This window comes from Acanthopagrus latus, chromosome 3 (genome assembly GCF_904848185.1).
Source record: "Acanthopagrus latus isolate v.2019 chromosome 3, fAcaLat1.1, whole genome shotgun sequence".
In the NCBI taxonomy this organism is placed as follows: Eukaryota; Metazoa; Chordata; class Actinopteri; order Spariformes; family Sparidae; genus Acanthopagrus; species Acanthopagrus latus.
The window spans coordinates 19,463,534-19,484,709 of record NC_051041.1 but is presented as its reverse complement, the minus strand read 5'-3'; the positions used below and the strand labels follow the sequence as shown (position 1 = coordinate 19,484,709).

Genomic DNA, 21,176 nt, shown 5'->3' with positions numbered 1-21,176 from the left:
CTATCAGGACCTCCATTTGGCCACAATGTATGCATGCATATTGTGGTAACCCAAAAAAGAAAGTTAAATTCCGTCACAGTAGGTCCTTCTGTGAAAGTTATTGTCACATTCAACTGCTCTAGACAAAACAACAGATTTTCACTGAAATCACATTCACACATTTTTTCTACATTTTTCACACTTTTTCCTGATATATTGTACATGAACATAGCTCCTAAATATATTTCAGATATACTCAGACCTGCAGTATGTCCTCTTTCACACATTATCTAGTCTCATGATGAACACATGAATTTAGTCACTAAAATAATATCCATCCATCCATCCAATCCCAGCTGATATTGAGGGACGACAGGGTACAAATCAACACTTTGAATTACACTAGATGTATTCTGTTAATATTCAATTCTTGGCCACGTAGGTGATTGCATGGCAATTAGGTAGATAAAACCTGTGGGATGTGCCCACACAAATGTAACCTGACGGCAGCACTTTTTTTTAAAAAAACACTATTTTTTACTGTTCCCATTCACAGGCGAGTCGTTGCCATTAGCAACCTCCAACCAAATCCTGATCCGCTTCACCTCCCAAGGCCAGTCCAGCTCTAGAGGATTTCACCTTGTCTACCAGGGTAAGTGTGTAACACAAACTCTCAAAAGCATACACAAACAAATCCTACTGCCTTGTTTTTTTTGGGAGGATTCTCTCTGTTCTAACAGCCGTAGTTCCCCTCCAGTATAGATTACTTGCTGAGTGATTTTGAAAGGATTCGCCCGGTTTCAGCTATGATGTGCTTGTGTGTGTGTCGGCAGAAGTGCACACTCTGGAACATTAACACTGCAGAAGTATAGCAGTCTGTTGAATAGGTTGTACTTAAACTCCCTTGCTCCTCTATTTCCCTAAGAGGAACTTTTCTCTTGAATTGTTATTTTCCTTAAATAATGCAGTGTACCAGAAATGACATTTACTGCAAATGTCCAGAGGCAATAGCAGCTTTGGAAAAAGTTTAATGAATAAATGATTAATTTTTATATTTTATTATAAGTAAGCTGAGGGAAGCACAAGGCAGAAGCTGAATAGCATATGTTGTATAGTTGCGATCATTCAGACAAGCACATCCATTATGACTGCTTTAATAAGTCACTGCACTGATCGAGTGGTGAGGTTCTTAATTAGATAATCTTAGATAATCCTATTAAAAAGTGTTGTTTTTTTTTTTTAAATCAGATTCTGAAGTTGAAGATACACTGCTTGTAGTCAGTGACAGAGAGAAGTGAAACAGCCTTATAGTTTCTAGGAAAAGTCACAGAGAATGACTTAAAATCCACCTGTAATCACTGTGACTTTCACTCTTTTTTTCCTACAGCTGTGCCACGGACCAGTGCTACCCAGTGCAGCTCAGTCCCCGAGCCTCGAAATGGCCGGCGGATGGGTAACAACTTCGCTGTCGGCGCTGTGATCCGCTTTGAGTGCAGTCCAGGTTATATGCTGGAGGGGTCCAGTGCCATTGAATGTTTGACAGTTCCCAATGCTCTGGCACAGTGGAACAGCACCATACCCAGCTGTATAGGTAGGGCATGAATGCTCAAATACAGACAGCAAACAGACTCACAAACTAAGACACATACAGAATTCTTTGTTTGTTTCTCTTTCCTCCTTTCTTGGTTTCTTTCTTTCTTTTTTTTCCCCTTCACTTTATTTCTTCACTTCTGTCTAGCGTCTCCCACTCGATGCATTGAGTTTCAAACTCTTGTTACTCTGACACAGATGTGAGCTGTCAGCTATCGCCTGTAGCAATGCAGCGACATTCAGCCAGGCTCACAGGTGGCAGACTATGCTGATGGTCGCAAATACACACAGACATCCACACACACTCTTATGGTCATATCCACATGTATATGCAAAGACACACTCTCTCACACACTACATACAACTGTAGCAGATGCCCCTCTGCTGTCACCAGATGTGTGAATGTGCAGAACAAGCTGGGAAGACAGTGTTTGAAGACTTTAAACACTCTTTAGTGTAAAAGTAGTTGACAGTTTATAGTTTGAGTGTTACAGTTTACCATTTTAGTTGTTGTTTAATGATTTAAGTTGCATGAATCCCAAATTCTCTTAAAACCTTGTTTGAGTAAAACACCTTTGTCATGTTTTATGTTTCCTGATCTTTTAGTTTACTTGTGTGATCATCATCCAGTTTGCTATTTTGACACGTTTCAAGAAAATTCCTTAATCCTTCTTGCAGAATCACATCTATGTTTCAGGAAAAAAGATTAAGGAGGAAGATTAATATTAACATATCTTTTTATAGTAATTTCATGCAAATCTATGCATGCTTGTATGCACATACCTAATCTTGCTCTCCCTAGTCTGTAGCCATGATACATTTGGTGCATTGCTCAGTTCTTTTTTAATCTTCCTTCTTATTTTCCTGCAGTTCCCTGTGGAGGCAATCTAACCCATCGAACTGGCACCATCCTTTCACCTGGCTTTCCTGAGCCGTACCTCAACAGCCTCAACTGTGTTTGGAAGATCACTGTTCCTGAAGGATCAGGGATCCAGGTTTGTTTAACTCAGCATTAACCTACCTCATCAAAAATGACTTAACTCAATGAGTAAATCTGAGACGGATTATGTTAACCAGAGTGTACACACCCTAACCCATCAAAAAACAAAACAATATTTGTTTCAATTCAGATAGAGCCCGAGGACGTAAGGGTATTAAGGTAGAGGTCCTCTTCCTTAATATATTAGAGTAAATGCAGTAGCATCAGTTATATGATCATTGGACGGTATATTATATTGAATTAAGTGCAAAGAATGGCAGTGAAGGCTTTTCTCAATAGAAAAAAAATGTTTTTGCTCTTCTCCTATCTGGCTAAATCTAATAAACTCTCCTACTATTGATCTGATTCACTGAAGTTAGCTGGTGTTCGATAGTGACGGTTGGTCCAGTCACCAAGTGTTTTTGTTGATAAGTACTGGCCCTTTTCAAAACTGTTACCACAGATGGCTTCCCTGAGGGTTCTGTTAAAAGTCAGGATGCTAGCTACGTGTGAAAACCGTTTGGCGTTAAGATCAAAGATTTAAGATGGTATTAGAAGCAAAAGACTGTATGAGCTTACTTAAAACGTATTGACTTTAAAACAGGCTCTGTCCAGACTATTGAAGGCCCTTAAATAAATTATTTACCTGTCACCTGTACAGCTCTGCACAGTCTGCACAACAAGCTCTTATGTGGGGATATGTTTTCAGCTTACATGGGCTAATTAACAGAGCTACCCACAGTATATCAAGGTATAGCATTTAAAGTTTTCAGGGCACAGGAGAGTTGCTAAATGATAGAGTCTATACGCTTAACTGAGTCTCAGAATTTAATTTGGCAGATCACTATACCAGAAACTTCAGATAGCACAACCTGAAAACATTTGTACATAATTGCCTCTTCAGTTACTTTACTTTCCATTCTTGGGAGTTAATTTGGTTTGCATATTCTTATTCTTTGACGCATGTGTGATGGAACTCCACCAGGAACCCAGGCAGATGTCCCTGCGGATCTGCCTGACGGAAAGTTTTTAGGCTTATGCTTCAGCCTCTGTGGCTAATGACCTCAGTGCCGTCCCTCAACTATTAGCTCCTCTACCTCAGCTGACTGTCCTTGCAGGTCAAATACGCAAGGTGGCCCACAGGCACACATGCTGCGCTACATACTAACATCGCAACAGCTTTGGGGTGAATTAGACCAAGAATAAGAACAGAGAGCTGACTGTACTGCACACCCTCTGAATGGACCCTTGAACATTTAGATACCTGACTGGAATCAGAATACTTTGGTAGTGATGTGAGAGTTTGTGTTCTTTAGGAGACTGCCACATACACACACTTCACAGCAGACGGGTCACAGCCTGAGACCAACATGTTATGTCTGAATCATTCTCATACCTGCTTCTCCAACTCCACCTCCTCTCTTTCAGACCTCTTTCTTCTTCCCCCTGTTGCTCCCCTTGTGCCAGCTAGCAGAGACACATTAGATTGGAGTGTCACGATCAGGAAGCGAACTTAAAGGAGCGAGATGCCTTGCCAGCACATTTACTGCGGCCCCCCTAATGAAAGATCAATCTGTGATCTGCATCGTCTCCTCGGGATGCGCCAGAGCTCCTACTGCCCCTTTAATTGGCTCGTATCCGATCTATAACTATCAGAGACAGAGGAGAAGGCTGAGGAATGGATGTAAGAGGGAACTGAAAGGGAGGCTTGAAGAGAGCAAAAAAAAAAAGAAGAATCATGTACTGTTGAAGAAACGGATACATTTTTTCCAAGAATATAGTTGCCTAAATGGCAGAGGGTGGTCTCTTTCACATATTCTTTTAATATGTAAGGTCCCTGGCAATTAAACATATTAGGAGTAAGCCGGCCACTTACTTCGGTTAGCTTTCAAGAGCAAAATCAGTTTCAACATTCTCTGCAGCTGTCATGCAGTTTTCTTTACTCCAGTGCCAACCACTTGAACACAGCCTTTCAAAGAGGTGTAAAGAAAAGAAAGCAAGGGCGTTCTAATGTCTGTTGCACAATGGCTGTTGCTTTCATGAGAATTCTGAACTTTTGCTATTTTTTGCGGTTTTTCGGAGCTTTTCACCTTTTTATGTACCTTGAACAGCATGCAGTGGAAAAATAAAGGTGTATTTAGTCTTTTGAGACTACCTATCAAGGTACGCTAAACAAAGTTTGATCCTGTGAAACACTGAATGATGATGATAGACAAGAGGATTTGTGCATGCTGTCCTGCACTTGTGTCTGTGTCAGGGCTAAGACAACAGCCATTTTATAAAATGAAAGTGGTTACGAGCTAAATGGTCATGCTTCTTCACTCTGTGCCTTTTTCACATGGACCTTTTTATGCTGCCTTCTCACGCTCATAAATCTTCAGTCCTTCAACCTTACTCTTGATTCCCCGGCTCATACACACCCTTGACCCTACTGTTAGTGCTCTGCCTCCTAAATCCCATCCATTCTTTTTTTTTCTTTTCACTCTTGCCTGTCTCAGATCCAGGTAATCAGCTTTGTCACAGAGCAGAACTGGGACTCGCTGGAGGTGTTTGACGGAGGAGACAACACTGACACCATGCTCGGCAGCTTCTCAGGTATTGCCATACTTACACTCTGTGTTTGTGTGGGTGCATTTATTTTCCTAAACCTCGGACAAGAATGAGATTTTTAAAGCCTATATCTATATCTGCCAAGAGCATGGAAGCTACCTAATAATCTTCTCAGTTCTCACAGAGCAGCGTGTGACCTGGAACATATATTTGATAACCATCACATGCTGTATTTTAAAAAGAGCCCCTCATTTGGCACAATTGGAAACATTGCTAAATTTAATTCAGAGTAAATACAGGCAGCCAGTGTACTTTTGGGAAATTGCTTTTCTTCCCATGGCAAAATGTTGATATATTTCTACAAAGGTTGGCCTTATTTGTGTGGAGTTACAGTGAACGTTTGTTTACAGCATCTGTGTTATTCTTCTCATAGTGAAGATACAGGAAAGGGAATTCTCCTTTTGTTTGTGCTTGGACTCAGATCAAAAGTAAATGTTAGACGTACCCTGAAGTAAACAGATGAAAAAGAAAAGCCAGACATACAAATTTGAGTTATTAAACGACCAATTTTAGGTCAAACTGTTTCTGTATATAATGTTTTTTTTCTCTCTTTTCAGCTGATTACATTAAAATGCATCCCTTCCTTTTCTTTAAAAGAAGTGTGTAGGTCAAGCATCTGCTTCCCCAAATAACTTGATGTACCCATGGAAAGTCAGGCATGCATACATTTTTGCTGCATGCATGCAGAGACATACTCTTGTAAATCGGCTAGAGAAACAAGCTTTTAGATATTTGCCTGTAGCTTATGCAGTTAGCTTTGGTTAGGCTATGAAGGAGATAGCATTGCTAAACTCCACAATTAATCTTCTCTCCAAGGCACCACGGTTCCAGCTCTCCTCAACAGCACCTCCAACCAACTCTACCTCCACTTTTTCTCTGACATTAGCGTGTCTGCAGCTGGATTCAGACTGGAATACAAGAGTAAGTGAGGAACCTGTTCATACAATCCTGACTACATGTTTCTTGCTGGCTGTCTTTCTCCTCAAGGTCTAACATATTCCCTGTCATGTTTTAGTTACATTTTGAATTATTGTTTAATCATGTACTTTATATTTCTGTATAATTATCAAATAGGTTTTACTATTTTCTCTCTGATATGTATTTTTATCTATTCTTTGTGCCTTCAGCGGTGTCTCTGACCAACTGCCCAGAGCCTGTGGTTCCTATGAATGGCATTAAGGTTGGGGAGCGTCTTCAGATGAATAATGTGGTGTCCTTTCACTGTGAACCTGGATATACACTACAGGTAACATCTCCTAGCTTCTGATATGATTTGCGCATACATGGTCATGAAACTATGTTGCTTTTTTTTCAGTGCCACTCCTGTCAGGTTTGCTTTTCTTCATGTTTCTGCTCAAGCGGTGATAACATACTGTATCACAGTAGTGGACAGAGCAAACTGTCAGAGAAAATACACTGCGGTAACTGGATGGACTGGATGATTTAGCATTTAGACACTGTAAAAGTTAATCTGCTGACTGTAACTCATAGGTTTTGGTCCAGATTGACTTTGTTCTGCACGTCTTTGCACAGGAGACAGTCGGTGACGTCTGTGGAACATATTGGACACTGTGTTCTCCACCCGTCTTCTCTCAATGTTCTCATCCACAAATGTTACATTTGACTTATTTCACTTCCTTTTTTTCCGACTGGTTTTGATTTACATGTTATAACTGTAATGTAGACATTAGTCCAATCGCTCTGACAGGGTATTTATAAAGTTTAATAGTACAGAATAAAAAGCAGATTTAAGCTGTAAAATGATCTTTCAAAAAATAATTTCATTTTCATTTTTTTTTCTCTCTCTCGATTACCAAATTAATTACTTCATATGTAATGTGATTTGTCATGGGAAAGCACTGCAGTCATCCAGAGCTCCAGCAAAGATTTACTTTACCCTTTTTCTAATATATGATGAAATTATATTTTCTATTATTTCAGGTAGTTAAAATGGCCAGAAATGTACAGAGAATTTGCACTAAACACATTATCCAGGAGTATTATGTAAATGTACCCAGATGAAAGTTACTAAAATTAGAGTCAGCATTAGTTATAGATATCTTTGCACAAGTTGCATCAGTCATACTGTTCAAACACAGATATCCAGCCTCTCCTTCACTTTGCACCACCCTGCACCAGCAGACTGTGCCGCATTTAATGACAGTGCTTTACTACAATGTTTTTTTTATGCAGAGGTGCCTCATTACTTCCTTCATTTATCTACTAGAAATTCTATTATTATGAATAAGTAAAGTACATATGACCTAAAAAAGTACAAGGAAATCAAAGTGTCATCCATCATGCTTGAAAATATCTGAATTAGCAATCAACCATTGCAGTCGTAATCCTTAATTCCTTTTTTTTTTTTTTTAAATTACATAGTAACAATTAAAAAGTCTTCACTTGCATGTTGTCTTGTTGTCTGTTTTGAACCCATCCATGTAAAACAATGGGTGCCCTAATTTCTTTGTCATTATCACATTTTTAATATTTATGGTGAATTAGTTTTGTAACTCAACTGCAGAGCTTTCTAAATGCAGTGTTGCTTATTTTGGAAGTGCTGGAATATACGAGATGGCCTCACTGTGTCTGTGATGCTCCCTCTCTATTATTCCCTGTCACTTCAGATGGATTTAGTGATTTAGTCACCGCATGAAGTCATGTGGAGACAGGCAGCAGGTTCAAATAACTGGAGCAGCAGATGAGTGGCAGCGGGAAGAACAAACTAATCAATCTGCTGTTCTTTGTTGCAATTTTTGTCTTTGTGTCGTGTGTGTTCACTCATTGGCGCGTGGATGCTCCGTGCAGGGGAACTCGCATATCACCTGCATGCCTGGAACCGTCAGACGATGGAACTACCCACCTCCTCTCTGTATAGGTAACAATTCATTATGTTCCTTCATTTGGTTCCAGGTCCTTTTTATCTTCTCTTCTCTTCTTTGTACATCTGTTTGTGGTCTGACTTTGTTCTATAGCAAACATAAAGCAAACTGTTCCAAACAATATGCAGAACGTCTCAGGTCAAGGTCCCAGTGTAAAGTCCCAGAGGTGTGTGAAAACATTTCATTCATCACTATCATCATCATCATCATCATCCTGTGAATAGATGCAGAATTGAATTACTATTATAATATGTAGACATGCTGCCTACAAATGGAAGTCGTAAACTTGCAGATATGCTTGGCTTTTAAGTGCAAGTCATCGCTGCTCTGCAACAGCATGTGGAAGTCATCAAGGCTAACAATTTTGCAAGCAGGCAACATTATGTAGGAAATGCAAAGACAGGAAACAAATGAGCTGTTGGGAATATCCACATTTTCCTCCATATTATAGATTTACAAAGATCAACTCTATACTAGAATTATATTAACTTTCCATCCACCGGAATACAAACTTCATGACCTCCGCCAAATTTGAGAACACAAGCAAACAAGTTAGAAGTTGTGAACTTTTAGGAAATATCCATTTATGGGGAAATACTGTAGGTGACAAACTTTTGTATGTTTGAGATTTCCAATATTGTTTCACAGCACACACATGGAAACACATCGTTTGACTGACATAACCTAGCTCTGTGGTACATCAGCAAACAATGAATATAGGACATATAAGCAAAAAAGTAAAAGCCGAGCACACACACACACACACACACACCCACACACACACAGAATGTAACAGCATTTTCCATTTTGCATCTTCATTCCTCCTTTCTGTGAAAGTGCCTTGACAAACGACTCCCACTTATTGGAACAACCTACTGGTGCCTAATTAGTTCCATCTCAGAGCCCGATTGGTTGAAGTAGAGAGAAGATTCATTGTGTTCGCAGGCATCAGCAGTTTCCTGATTACCTCAGGCATTTTGTGTTGCTATAGGATAACATTTAACCCCTCACTCGTTCTTCACAGAACACTGGTACGGCACCTCAAGTTTCTCTGTGTGTTTTCTCCCTCCTCTGGCTTATATCCCTGGCTGTTTGTCCCATTCATGTCTTAATCTTCTTTGCTGTGTTTGATTTCGTCCCTCACCAGTACTTCTGTCTGTTTATCATTGACTCAGCTAATTCTTTTACCACTAGTTTCAGTATCAATTCATCTTTTTTAATTTTGGTGTCAGGATCTCTCGCTCTTTCATCTATCTTGAACTTTTTTTCTGATTTCACCCTTTTTCCAGCTCTTTTGAAAATCCTTGATTCCAGTTAAGACATTTACAACATGTATCCATCTGCTTTAAGTTGAAAGGGTTAGAGCAGCAAAAGATACACCCTCTGGCACCTTGATATCTCAAGTAGAAAGTAAAGAGCTCCAGAGTTCCTTAATAGCGACATAAAGTTTTCCATTTGATGAGATGGTGGGGAAATTAAAATCATTTTTATATTTCATTATTCCGAATAAAGTTTTAACTATAATTGATTGGAAAAAAGAGACATGATTATTTTATATCTGAGAGAAAGTCACTGTTTGCAGATGCTAATGAAATGCTTTGTCTGCTTTCTGCCAGCTCAATGTGGTGGAATCAGGGAGGAGATGGAGGGCATGATTCTCAGTCCTGGTTTCCCTGGCAACTACCCCAGCAACAGTGACTGCACCTGGAGAATCTACCTGCCAGTCGGTTACGGTGAGCGTAATGAAGAGGCTCTTTCAGCATGCCACATTTGGCATATCCACACTCAAGAACCTTTAATTATACAACTTCTGGAGCTGGATGTTTGTAGATAAATATCCTTAAACTGTTTAGATTTGAGAGTCTGTGCAGAGTTAGGTACAGTGTTCGCGGAGCTCCTTAATGAGTCTAGAAATGTCTTAAAACAACATTAAGGAAACTAAGGTCATACAATCTTTCTTTAATCTACCCTAAATTTGCAGATGGCATCTTTAAGGCTGATGGGGAAGTTGTCACACACAGTAGCGTACCTTAAAACTTAGATTGATATTAGACAATGAGAGACACCGCCATTAATAGAAGTTTTATAATGGTAATAACAGCGGTGTTACTGCAATGGACAGCATGAGAAAAAAAAATAATATTTTTGAACATAAAGATTTTCTAGTAGACACCCAAAATGGTATGAGCATTAACCTGAAAATGAACATAATATGGGACAAACCTTTAATTTACAATTGTTGAGGTGGTAAACAGGCCTTGAAATCTTTGACTTTCACTCTAGAAATTGTGCAAGAACACTGTGGTAGTATTTCAAGGAGAGGATGACAATTATTTTATCAACTTCCTGCTACCTTTTTCTCAACATTTGTCCTTTCTTCTTCCCCCAGGAGCCCACATGCAGTTCCTCAACTTCTCCACTGAGGCCAACCATGATTTCCTTGAGATCCGCAATGGGCCCCTTGATACAAGCGCAGTAATCGGCCGATTCAGCGGCCAAGATATTCCATCGTCCCTCCTCACCACCTCCCACGAGACCACAGTGTATTTCCATAGTGATCATTCACAGAACAAACCGGGATTCAGATTTGAATACCAGGGTAAGAGACTAAACAGTATCGTGTGTAGAAAGTGTAGTTAAAGATACAGAAGATTAGAGAAGGAAATAATGATCAGCCTTAGGATTGTTTTGGACAAAAATAGGCTTGCATATATTTATGACAATGAGCATAAGCACTACAACATCATTTTGTTAATTGTAAGGCTGAGGCTGTAAGTGTTTTAAGTCATTTTCTTCTGCAAATCTGGATCATATTAGTAATTACTTCAGTGTGGCTGGGACTTTTTGGCTGCTCTAATCCACCTTTTTATGTCACAATATCTACAACTACTACTACTTCTACTACTACTAGGTCAGAGCTATTTCCCTAAGTGGCATCATATAATCACTATGAGAATGAACGTCACGTATATGAATAGTGCCTTGTAGCAGCGAAAAATCATCTCTTGGAGTGTTACTTTTTTTTCTTCAGTCATTTATGTGCAATTACTGTCACTTCACTGAGACATGTAAAGCTATAACACTGCTGAATTAGCCTGAGAACAGCCTGTGTCAGACTTATCAGCCCACTGAGCCAGTGAATTCCTATACCTATAAATCTTGGTATATAAAACTGTTGATCACTTAAAAGATTTCTTCACCATGTGCCAATAAAAGGCCTGACTGCATGTCCACATAGCTGCAAAGAATAAATTGCCCTTGTCTGAAAATGCAACAGGCACACAAAGTTTGTATTTTGCGATTCAACAAACGAGCCGGCAAATCGAAAGGTAGCATTATGCATTTACATAATTATGTGTACATTAGCATATAAATCAAGCATTATATTTGCAAATACCCCCCTTTTGTAGCATTTGCATGAGTTATCTCCTACAAAGGGAAGCTGTGATCCATAGAAATCAATTTCTTTAGTCATATTTGTATCCTGGCTCGTCAAGGCTCACTGGCTGCTTTTGTATCCAAGAGGGGGAGAGAAAGTACAAATTATTTACCCACACCTCTTCTGATTACTGCATCATTCTTCTCCGGCACAAGTCAAACCCTCCCCTGGCATTTTTTTTATCCTCTGAAACCTCTGTCTGATGAGGAGGAGGAGGAAGAGGAAGAGGAGGAGGAGGAGGAGGAGGAGGAGGAGTAAGTCAGTGGGAGGTAGACCACACAGATGAGCAGCAACAGAGAGGGAAGGGGAATTAAATATGGAAAAGAAACAGTGCATTGACACGTTGAGGCAAATATGTTGTTGTTGTGTGAATTGCTGTCTATGTCCGTACAGCAGGTGGCCACTCTGATCTTTAACCTAATAAGCATTTAGTGGCAATTACTTTCTGATTTCCTTTTCTTTTTTTTTTTGGTTTTTAATTACAGTATTTTCTTTTTTTCTGTGGATTGATTATATAACTATTGTTTCCATAATTGTTTCCATCAAATAGACTGATGTATGTTTCTGTTCTTTCCCTCAGCCTACGAGTTACAGGAGTGCCCTGATCCAGAGCCTTTCCGCTACGGGGTGGTGGTGGGCGCCGGCTTCAATGTGGGCCAGTCTATTTCCTTTGAGTGTCTGCCTGGGTACCAACTCATGGGACATTCCATCCTCACCTGTGAGCACGGCACCACCCGCAACTGGGATCACCCTTTCCCTCGCTGTGAAGGTAAGGGCTGTTTATGTAATGATATGCAAATTGCCCACATTTCTAAGTACTCTCCCAAACTAGTGGCATACTATACTGCCTCATGGACACAGAACCAAAGCAATAACATGATAACTTCCTGTTTAGAATGCACTGAGCTATTACATCATTAGCGTGAAGTAGGGCTATGAAGATAATGATTACCTATTATGAATAATGAAATTAAACTGAATTATCATCCCCCCACTAATGAGGCAAAGCATTCCTCACTGAAAATCAATACTGTGCTATAGAGGAATGGAGACAAATAAACGATGAATAAAAGAGGAGCTAAATTAAAAAGAAAAGTAATGGGTGCTCTTTCTTTTGCCTTGTCCTTGACCCACATTCTCACGCTCCAGCTGTCGATTATTCAATAAGGCTGGCAAAATTACAGAGGGAGGTGATGACCATGACACCAGAACTTTGAATGGACGAGCAGGGAGATAAATGTGAGGGAGAAACGAAGCAACAGAGTGAAAAGGCAGTGAGAACCGAGATAGAGTTTATTCTCTCACGGCTTTTTTCTTTTGTGTAGGCCTTTTCAATTTTCGCAGAAGATTATTAGGCGAGAAATTGTACCTGTGTGTGTCTGTGTGTGTGTGTTGGTTTGTGCAGGAAAATGCATATTGCCTATTATAACAATTACATGTATATAATATTAATCATATTGCAGTAGACTGTATCCCAGTACACTCCTATATAGTGTAATGTATGCAATTTCAATACATCTTGTACCAGTGCAATATGCTGTGATAATCAATATCTGTGATCAGCATTTGATATACACATAACAGTGTAAAAGTGTGTATTGCAACTACTTCACATATATTTACATGTTTTTGTACGTGCATTTTAGCTGAAAATGCCAACATAGATGTAAAAAGTGTTTATGTGCGTGTTTAAGCAATGTTCTATGCATTTGCTCTCTAAAATGACCAGGACAAGATAGCATGATGCTTCTGACTGTGAGTTTAATTACATTGGCATTAAGCTCCTCCCAGATAATATTGTGAATGCCATTCTCGTCAACACACAACAAAACTACAGTGTTTACATGGTTTCCCTGAGATGAATGAGATACACTCATATATTTTCATCTTACCTTCAATTACCATCTCGTCCTGGCATCAGCATCACACCACCTTGTGTCTATAAAATGCTTTGTTCTGTGTCCTTCCTTTTCTTCCACATTTGTCCTCACTTAACCTTGGCTTTGTCATCTCATCGTCCTTTGTCAACCTTTCCATTTGCATATTGTCCTTTACTGTTTACCATTTTGTTTTTAAGAACAATGCATATCTGTCTCAAGTTTGCAGTTCCAAACCCTTCAAGCAACAACACCCTTTTTACACATACGGTTTAAGTAGCCTGCCAGTTGATGCTATGAGCCAGAGGTGCAACTCCATAGAGTGTCCTGGGTTTAATCAATTGTCTGATCAATAGCTCATTTAACAGGTGAGCCAGGAGCAGAGTGGCCTATCAGCCACAGGGCTAAAGCAGGCAGCTGTATAACATGAACACACACATAACCTGAGAGAGAAACAGAGGGATAAAACATGCAATCTCTGCTTTGGGAATGATCGCACACCCATAGGCATCCACGGGTGTGCTGTTAAGCTGGATACTGTGTGTGGGTTGCTTGAGATTTCTGCACTGCTGCGATTACACCCCTTCCTTATTTTTCCCGCTCCACCGTATGGGATTCCTCTAAGGGAATGTTAAGCTTCCTAATCGTTAAGTTGGTTAGAGTTCCTGAGGAATGTTTGAAATACGGTTACAGTTTCTATGCATGAAGATTTGAGGCTGGATGGGGAGTATCTTGTATATGTCTGATTGACTGTTACTGTTTTTTTTAACCCTGATATGTTTCACATTAGTTGACTTTTGAGGTAATGGTACTTTCAATACTGACATCCTGTCACTCAAAGACATTTTTCACTCACGCATTTATGCATGTCCACTCCTCACACACATACTGTACAAAACACACAAGCCTCAGGAGTCCAGTCCACAGTAACCCCTTGCCTCATCTCTGCACTCTCTCTCTTCACCCCCAGTGGGAAAGGGTTGAGGCGTTATCTTAGCAAAACACTCCATCCAAGTCCCCACTTGCTAACAGGCTTTACTGGCTAATCTTTAGCACAGACAAGCGCCTGGGCACTCGACGAAGAGTGAAGGAGAGGGGGAGAGAGACACTGAGAAGGGAAGTGGAAGAAGAGGGAGAAGAAAAATCCCTTTTTTTCACTGATTGCTGCTGAATTATGAATCTGCCCTGTTGTGTTCCTGTCTCACTGATATATATTTATACATACACTCTTTCTCCCTTTCTCCCTTTCCTTTCCCTCCCTCAGTGCCATGCGGTGGGAATATCACATCAGACAATGGGACCATCTTTTCCCCCGGTTACCCAGAGGAGTACCCTAGCTCAGCAGACTGCTCCTGGCTGATCACCGTGCCTCCTGGATTTGGAATCAAACTCAATTTCACCCTGCTTCAGGTCCATGGGCCACACGACTTCATCACCGTCTGGTAAGAAAAAGTGGCTGAATAGTGGACCTTCCTTTAATTACAATACTGTATATATATTAAGCCTTTTCAAATACCTGACAATGTTGAATTTTGTAAACTGAAATTATATTTTCACAAATTTCCTCGTAATACCATCATCTCAGTGCCATCTTAACAAAATGTTGAACTCCAAACTTCATGTGATCTAGTGTCTTTGAAATTCATTGATTTACTTGCAATTCCATTTAGTTATGATCATCACCTTCACATTGCCTTTTCTTTCAGTCCCTTCTTTCAATGCTTCGTCACCTCCTCCTACTTTTCAACCTGTTACTCCTCCACCTTTTTTTTTTTTTTTTTTTCCCAATATCCGCCCCTTCTGCATTGCAAGAAGTACTCCAAACCCTTAAAGGCAGTGAATGCAATAAGCCGTGGAAGCTCAATCAGAGCAGTTGGTGGAACTTGTCTCCCACCACTTTAAATAAGCGTGTGCAAGAAAAAGAGAGAGGGCGACTGAGAGTAGGTTTTGGCAGGTGGAAATATGTGTGTGCTCTTGTTTTCTTGTTAATGTGTGGGTCAGGGTGTTTATTTGGAAGGTGTATGTCTTTTTGCCTGACTGGGTATCAAAGGGTAAAGCTTCCTTTCATCACCTCCATAATGCACGGCTAGGCCCTGCCATATGTGCAACCAAAGACAGGATTTTGCATGCATGATGGTTGCCAGTCCCAGTTGATCCCCTCTCCCTGAGACAAGCTCCAAAGGTCCCAGCTCTCGGTGAGACCGGAGATCTGACTGCCAGCCAACCTGGCAAGTTGACGACCACATGAAAAGTCCACATGGCGTTGGGTGACATCTATGTTTTACAGAGTAGGCTGCTTATAGAAGTTTGTGTGAAGAGACTTTAGTCCATGGAGAGTTTATGTCACAAAGTTGACATGGCTAAAGTGAGCCAAAATGTCTATTTTCTGTCGTATTGTTGCTCTTCTGTAAACGGCCCCGGCTGTGTTGATCTTTCCCTGCAAGCTCATGCAGCGCCAAGATGGGGACTATCATGTGCCCCAGTTTCCAGTTACCACCGCTGTGTATCTATCCACTGAACTACTGAGCCAAGGAAATGGGCCCCGTAATGGCGGCTTGGCCAGAGTGCTGTCAGGCAGCAGTCCCTAGCCAGCCGTTTCCAGAGCTGCTTGTAATCTCCCATGCCCAGTCTGACAGCCAAAGACAGATGGTTTTTAAGCTGAATGGTTGCGGCAGGAATCTGGGAGCTGGCTTAATCGGCCATGGCCACGCCAGGGGACTGCCAAGGCTGGGCCACAGTTTCCAGAGACACTCCCATTGGATAGCAGTTAGCAGGAACGGCGCAATCCGGACCTGTCATTCCATGCTTATCTGTAATTTTTACCTTATTTCAACATAATCACCCAGAGCAGCCTGGAGTAATTGCTTTGGATATGATAAAGTGAGCAGCTTGGTTTTACTCTGCTGCTGGAAGCTGCTCGACAATGATCTGGCATGTGGCGTTGTTTGGTTTTCTCACAGATATGCGTCACCGAGCCTTGAGGTGTTTTAGCAATGGATAAGAGGCTGCTGACAGAAAATCTCCACCGTTAATTATTATTACTGTCCCCCAGTGTGTTGTTATATTTGGACAGTTGACCTGCTAACTTTTTTTTTTTTTTGGTCCCTTCAGGGATGGTCCACAGGAGACAGCCAGGAAACTGGGAGTGTTCACTGATGGAGAGCCCAATGACCCGCCCAGTAGCACATCCAATCAGGTGCTGATACGATTCCGTAGTAACACAGAGAAGGGTGGACTATTTCGTATCAACTATCAAGGTATGTAAAACTCACTTACTTGATTCTTATTTCCAACAGATATTTAGCACATATTCTGTATTTGATTCCCTCCATGTCTTCACAGCTTATAGACTACAGTTCTGCCTGCCACCACCCATCATTCCTAATGCAGAGATCCTGATGGCAAGCAAAGAATTCAAAATTGGTAGGTGGGAAACACTATCACAAACAGACATATCTACACATACAGACGTGCACAAGTACTGCTATCAAGGCACTACTTCGGTATTACACATTGGTCACATCCTGACTTGTGGAATTGTAGCACACACCTTACTTAATAACTTGACAGTCAGTTTGCATTGCCGCAGGTTCACTGGCTCAGTTATTGACTACACATCCCATAAGGCAGTTGTAGTGAATGTAGACTCACACCTAAACTACATAACCCAGGGAGTTTGAGGCTGCAGTATAAATGATTATGACAAAATAATGAGAAAGCCAGAGGGATTTGATGCAGGTGCTCTCATTCTCTCCTGCGGAAGACAATGGAGATTATTTCTCCTTATCTGTTTATTTGCATACCTCCTCGACTCATTATTATTCAGACTCACAAAGGCAGCAACACTGACATAGTGTTTCATCTATAGGATCCCCAGTGGGGATTTATTATGGTACTTTTCCCCACTGTTAACTTTTTCTTTCACTGAGACAAACATTAGATCATGATTACCTCCATCTCATATCCAGAATCCTGTCAAAGCAACACTGCTGTGGTGTATGAAGACATTGTTGCTTGTATCAATCTTATGGATTGTTGCCACCGCCTCTGATTCTTCATTTACTCAAACTCTCCCTTCTCCATTTCTCCCTCTGTTCAGGTGATATAGTGCGCTACCGATGTCTCCCAGGCTACCAGTTGAGCGGAAACAGCATCCTGACCTGCCGATTAGGGACACACTTGGAGTTTGAAGGTCCTCCGCCGTCATGTGATGGTGAGTGATCACGTGAGGCTTGAAAGCTTGAAATATCAATGGCTGAACTTGACAACACAGATGATGTAGTTATATAGGCAAAGATATTATGAGGTCTAAACACAACATAGTGAGCCAACATTGAAACAAAAGAATACTGCAGGATTGAGCCTTAAAAATCAGAAGTGACTTAGAATATTTGCATTCCTGGTTCCTTTGTCTTGTGTTTTTTTTTTTTCTTTTTTGTTTCTCTTCTTTCTCTTTTTTTATTATTAGTCAGGTTTTGGTTCAATGCTTGGATTAAGGTCTGTGGTTTATATAAATGTAGGAGATTTTCATGTCTTGTTCCACATCATAAAATCATTAAGTAAATACCCTGTGTAGGGTTTTTCCTTTTTTTTTTTTTTTTTTTAAAGTTTAAATGTGTCTTAAAAAAGTAGTTGCTGTCGAATTGAGGCGTCATAGGTTGTCAGGGACATTAAACACCTATACAGTAAACAGGAGAACTAATGTACTCACTAGTCACTTTATAGCCCTGTTGTCATTTTAATCTTGCTCCTTAAGCTAAGATATTCTAATATAGACTTTCCAACGTGTTGATTTATCCATTTATAAAGTGTGCACAGGGAGTTTGTTAGTATGGTGAAGTCCTGTAGTCCTTGCAAAAAATTTCTTCTGTCAATCACAATCTGTCAGTTGTTTCTGTCAGTTGTTTCATAAATAAATCACAACACAGGCCAAAGAGTTCTTCTGTGACTATATTTTTAGTAAGGTTATAGGTAAGCAGTATAGTACTCCTCTAATCATAGACTTGCGCACTACGTTTTGCCTTATTTCAGGATTCCATGAGTACTCTTTCTGCCTGTAGTTATAGAGCCGCAGCCATATACCAGTTTGGTAGCCTTTTCCATCCCTCTGGGTGATACTTGGCTCCCATGAGGCTGAGGTTGGCTGTTGTAGCGCTCTCTACATGCTGAGATATCGTCCTCCCAAAGGAATCAATGAGCGCTGTGTTCCCAACTCACCGCATCATAATCTTACTGCATGTTGTGTGTGAAACATTTCCTCTGGGCTAGAGACTGGGTGCATATAAGGGTCCCACTGTTTTTTCTCTGCTTCAGAATATCATAAAAGTGTATATCTGTAATTCTTCTGCTTTCTGTTTTAAAACATCCTCATTCCATTTTTACCATCTTTCTTTATTGTTGTTTCACTTTGGGCTTTTGATTTACGAGGGAGAGAAGGCAATATTTGATAAATTCAACTAATTTGGAGTACTAATAGAGTCAAATATACCAACGCTCTAAGCATGAGGTGGAAAACAGAGGGAGATAAAAGCGTAAGGCTAAATAAAGAGGGCACCAAAAGGGGAATAGGAGTTACATCTAGGCCAGTGATGAAGATGTGGAACAAAGTACCGGGACACACAGTGAGAGGCACAACTGAGGCTAAAAGTCTGAAAAGTGAGAAAAAAGGAAAAGGGGAAATCCAGAAATCATTTGTGTCCATTTATTTTTACCCCTATAGAGTCCTTTCCTTTGCCAGCTAACCATCTGCTATGGACTGCTACAGCTGCAGATCTGCAGCAGTGACAGCATCCACTGATGTTGCCATACACACATTTTTGAATTGTGAAAACGTCATGCTACGCACACAGCTTTGCCTAACTATGCTAAAGAAATCTGTGTGCTGTTTTGAAATGAAAAGTTCAGCGATAGGCAAATAGATTTACTTGCAGTTTGCAATGAATTTCAGCAAAGTTCAGTATATTTGCATTTGTGCTCATGACTTGTGTGGCCCATTAATTGCTCCCCTATTGCTGAGTGACACGTTATACTGGGGACAAACAGTTCCATCAAAAGAGCTAAAGGAGTCAGGAGTTGAGTTTGAGGATGGCTGAGAGTGTTTAGAAGTGAGACACAAACTGATCTTAGCGTGAAGGAAGTGGAGAAGATTGGATGGAAACAGAAAATTGTTGAAGACAAACAAATAGGAAGGGAACAGTGTGAGATTACTCTGAATGAGCAGAAACCTTCAGGAAAATGACAAAAATCAGTCTGGAAAAGATGGAGGAGAGACTGTTAAATGAGCACAACCACGGCACAAGCAGAAGTGGGAGCAGGACAGGAATTGAAAAAGCAAGGCTAGAGAGGGAGACATAGTTGGAGGACAGTGAAGAGACGAAGTGCACAGCTCATTGAAATGCAGGGGACATGCCGGCTGCAGCTGCACCTATCAAATCACCACTTCTAGCTCTGACAAGCACAACCCTCCTTTGCATGTCTAGCTGTCCCCATTCAATGGCACACTCACACATGTACTGTATAATCACACACACTAGTCTAGCATGTGTCTGGGTTTCACAGCAGTGGATGTGGTCACTGTGATGGTCTTCCAGAGAACAGCGCTGGAACCTACAGCTGGTTCTGCAGTGTGGTTTGCTCGGCCAGTCTCCTCTTTCATCCTCTGCACTCCCTCCTTCCTCGCTCGCCACTTCCCTCCCCTGACTCAATAGTTCGGACTTCCGTTCTTGCGTAACACATGTACCCTTTATTCCCGATCTCTCTTTTTTTGTGCTTTTTGGGTTCTGATTAAAGACACATGGACAAAGTGTCACCAACTGATGTCTATCTATACCCTAATCTGTCTTTCTCTGTCTGACATACAGGCCAACAAATAAAAGCTACCACCTTATACACAAACTCACGCTTGAGTATTGTTTCTAGTCACGATGGCAAATGAGTTTAGCCTCCCTCTCATAATGCTATGCTTGCTATTGGAACAACTGATGGGTTTGTTCAGTATTTGATTTGCCTGCCATTTGATTAAACTGGGTTGTATTGGAACTGCATTCTTCAACTAAATCTGCTGTCTGCTGAGACCACAGGGAGTTCCAACATCACGTTCAGAAAGCAACAGCATCGGTGCAGTGCAAGTGTTGCTTGAATTCATTAATAAAATACAATGAGCTCTGATGATTCAGAATCCCTGTGTTTATCCCCCAGACAGATTTCTGGTTAAAACCCGCATAATCACCCATCACATTAGTTTCCCAGCTAGCTAGAATTCTTCATCCCACTCATTCCCCCGACGCTCTGTCTTCATTTCCCTATTTGTTTCCGAGATTATTTTTTTATTTTGACCCACCCCCCTTCTTTCAGCCTCGCAGAATGGATTACAGCTGCCCCTTTTTCACATCTTCATTGTCATCCCCCGACTTTTCAGTGGGTTAGGTCCTGATCCACACTAATGCTTATGTTGTGGCCCATCCCCTTCAATCAGCTCGTTATCGCTCCTCAGCTTATGCTAATTAAATACCAACATGAGTAAAGGCATCTCAGCAGCACTACAAGCTTGATACATGATGGATTTATGCATGTCTGTACTTGCACTCTGGAGTGCACAGACTGTGTGTGTATGGATGCAGATGTGTGTGCATCTGTGCTTCTCTGAACGTAGGCTTCCACCACATTATTTCATCAGGAAGCTGTTGTATACCATGAACAATTTATACACAAACAGAAGAGGATATCTCAGAGGTTGCCGTTCCTGCTCCCAGTTTATTCCATTCCTTGTCTCATTAAAGTGAAATTTAATTTTAAGCCCTATCAGCACTGATCTCACCTTG

General features: G+C 40.8%; 1 protein-coding gene across 1 annotated transcript in view; it reads left to right on the top strand.

The window, feature by feature from the left end:
* The window catches only part of csmd2 (CUB and Sushi multiple domains 2), a 229,725-nt gene that overhangs the window by 172,912 nt on the left and 35,637 nt on the right, over positions 1-21,176 (top strand). The window contains exons 34-47 of the mRNA XM_037092394.1: positions 536-631; positions 1,367-1,570; positions 2,440-2,564; positions 5,047-5,143; positions 5,975-6,079; positions 6,286-6,404; positions 7,967-8,036; positions 9,657-9,773; positions 10,430-10,639; positions 12,060-12,248; positions 14,621-14,798; positions 16,468-16,613; positions 16,699-16,779; positions 17,456-17,569. Coding sequence (XP_036948289.1) covers positions 536-631; positions 1,367-1,570; positions 2,440-2,564; positions 5,047-5,143; positions 5,975-6,079; positions 6,286-6,404; positions 7,967-8,036; positions 9,657-9,773; positions 10,430-10,639; positions 12,060-12,248; positions 14,621-14,798; positions 16,468-16,613; positions 16,699-16,779; positions 17,456-17,569 — 1,851 coding nt within the window. The remainder of the gene's footprint in view (positions 1-535; positions 632-1,366; positions 1,571-2,439; positions 2,565-5,046; positions 5,144-5,974; positions 6,080-6,285; positions 6,405-7,966; positions 8,037-9,656; positions 9,774-10,429; positions 10,640-12,059; positions 12,249-14,620; positions 14,799-16,467; positions 16,614-16,698; positions 16,780-17,455; positions 17,570-21,176) is intronic.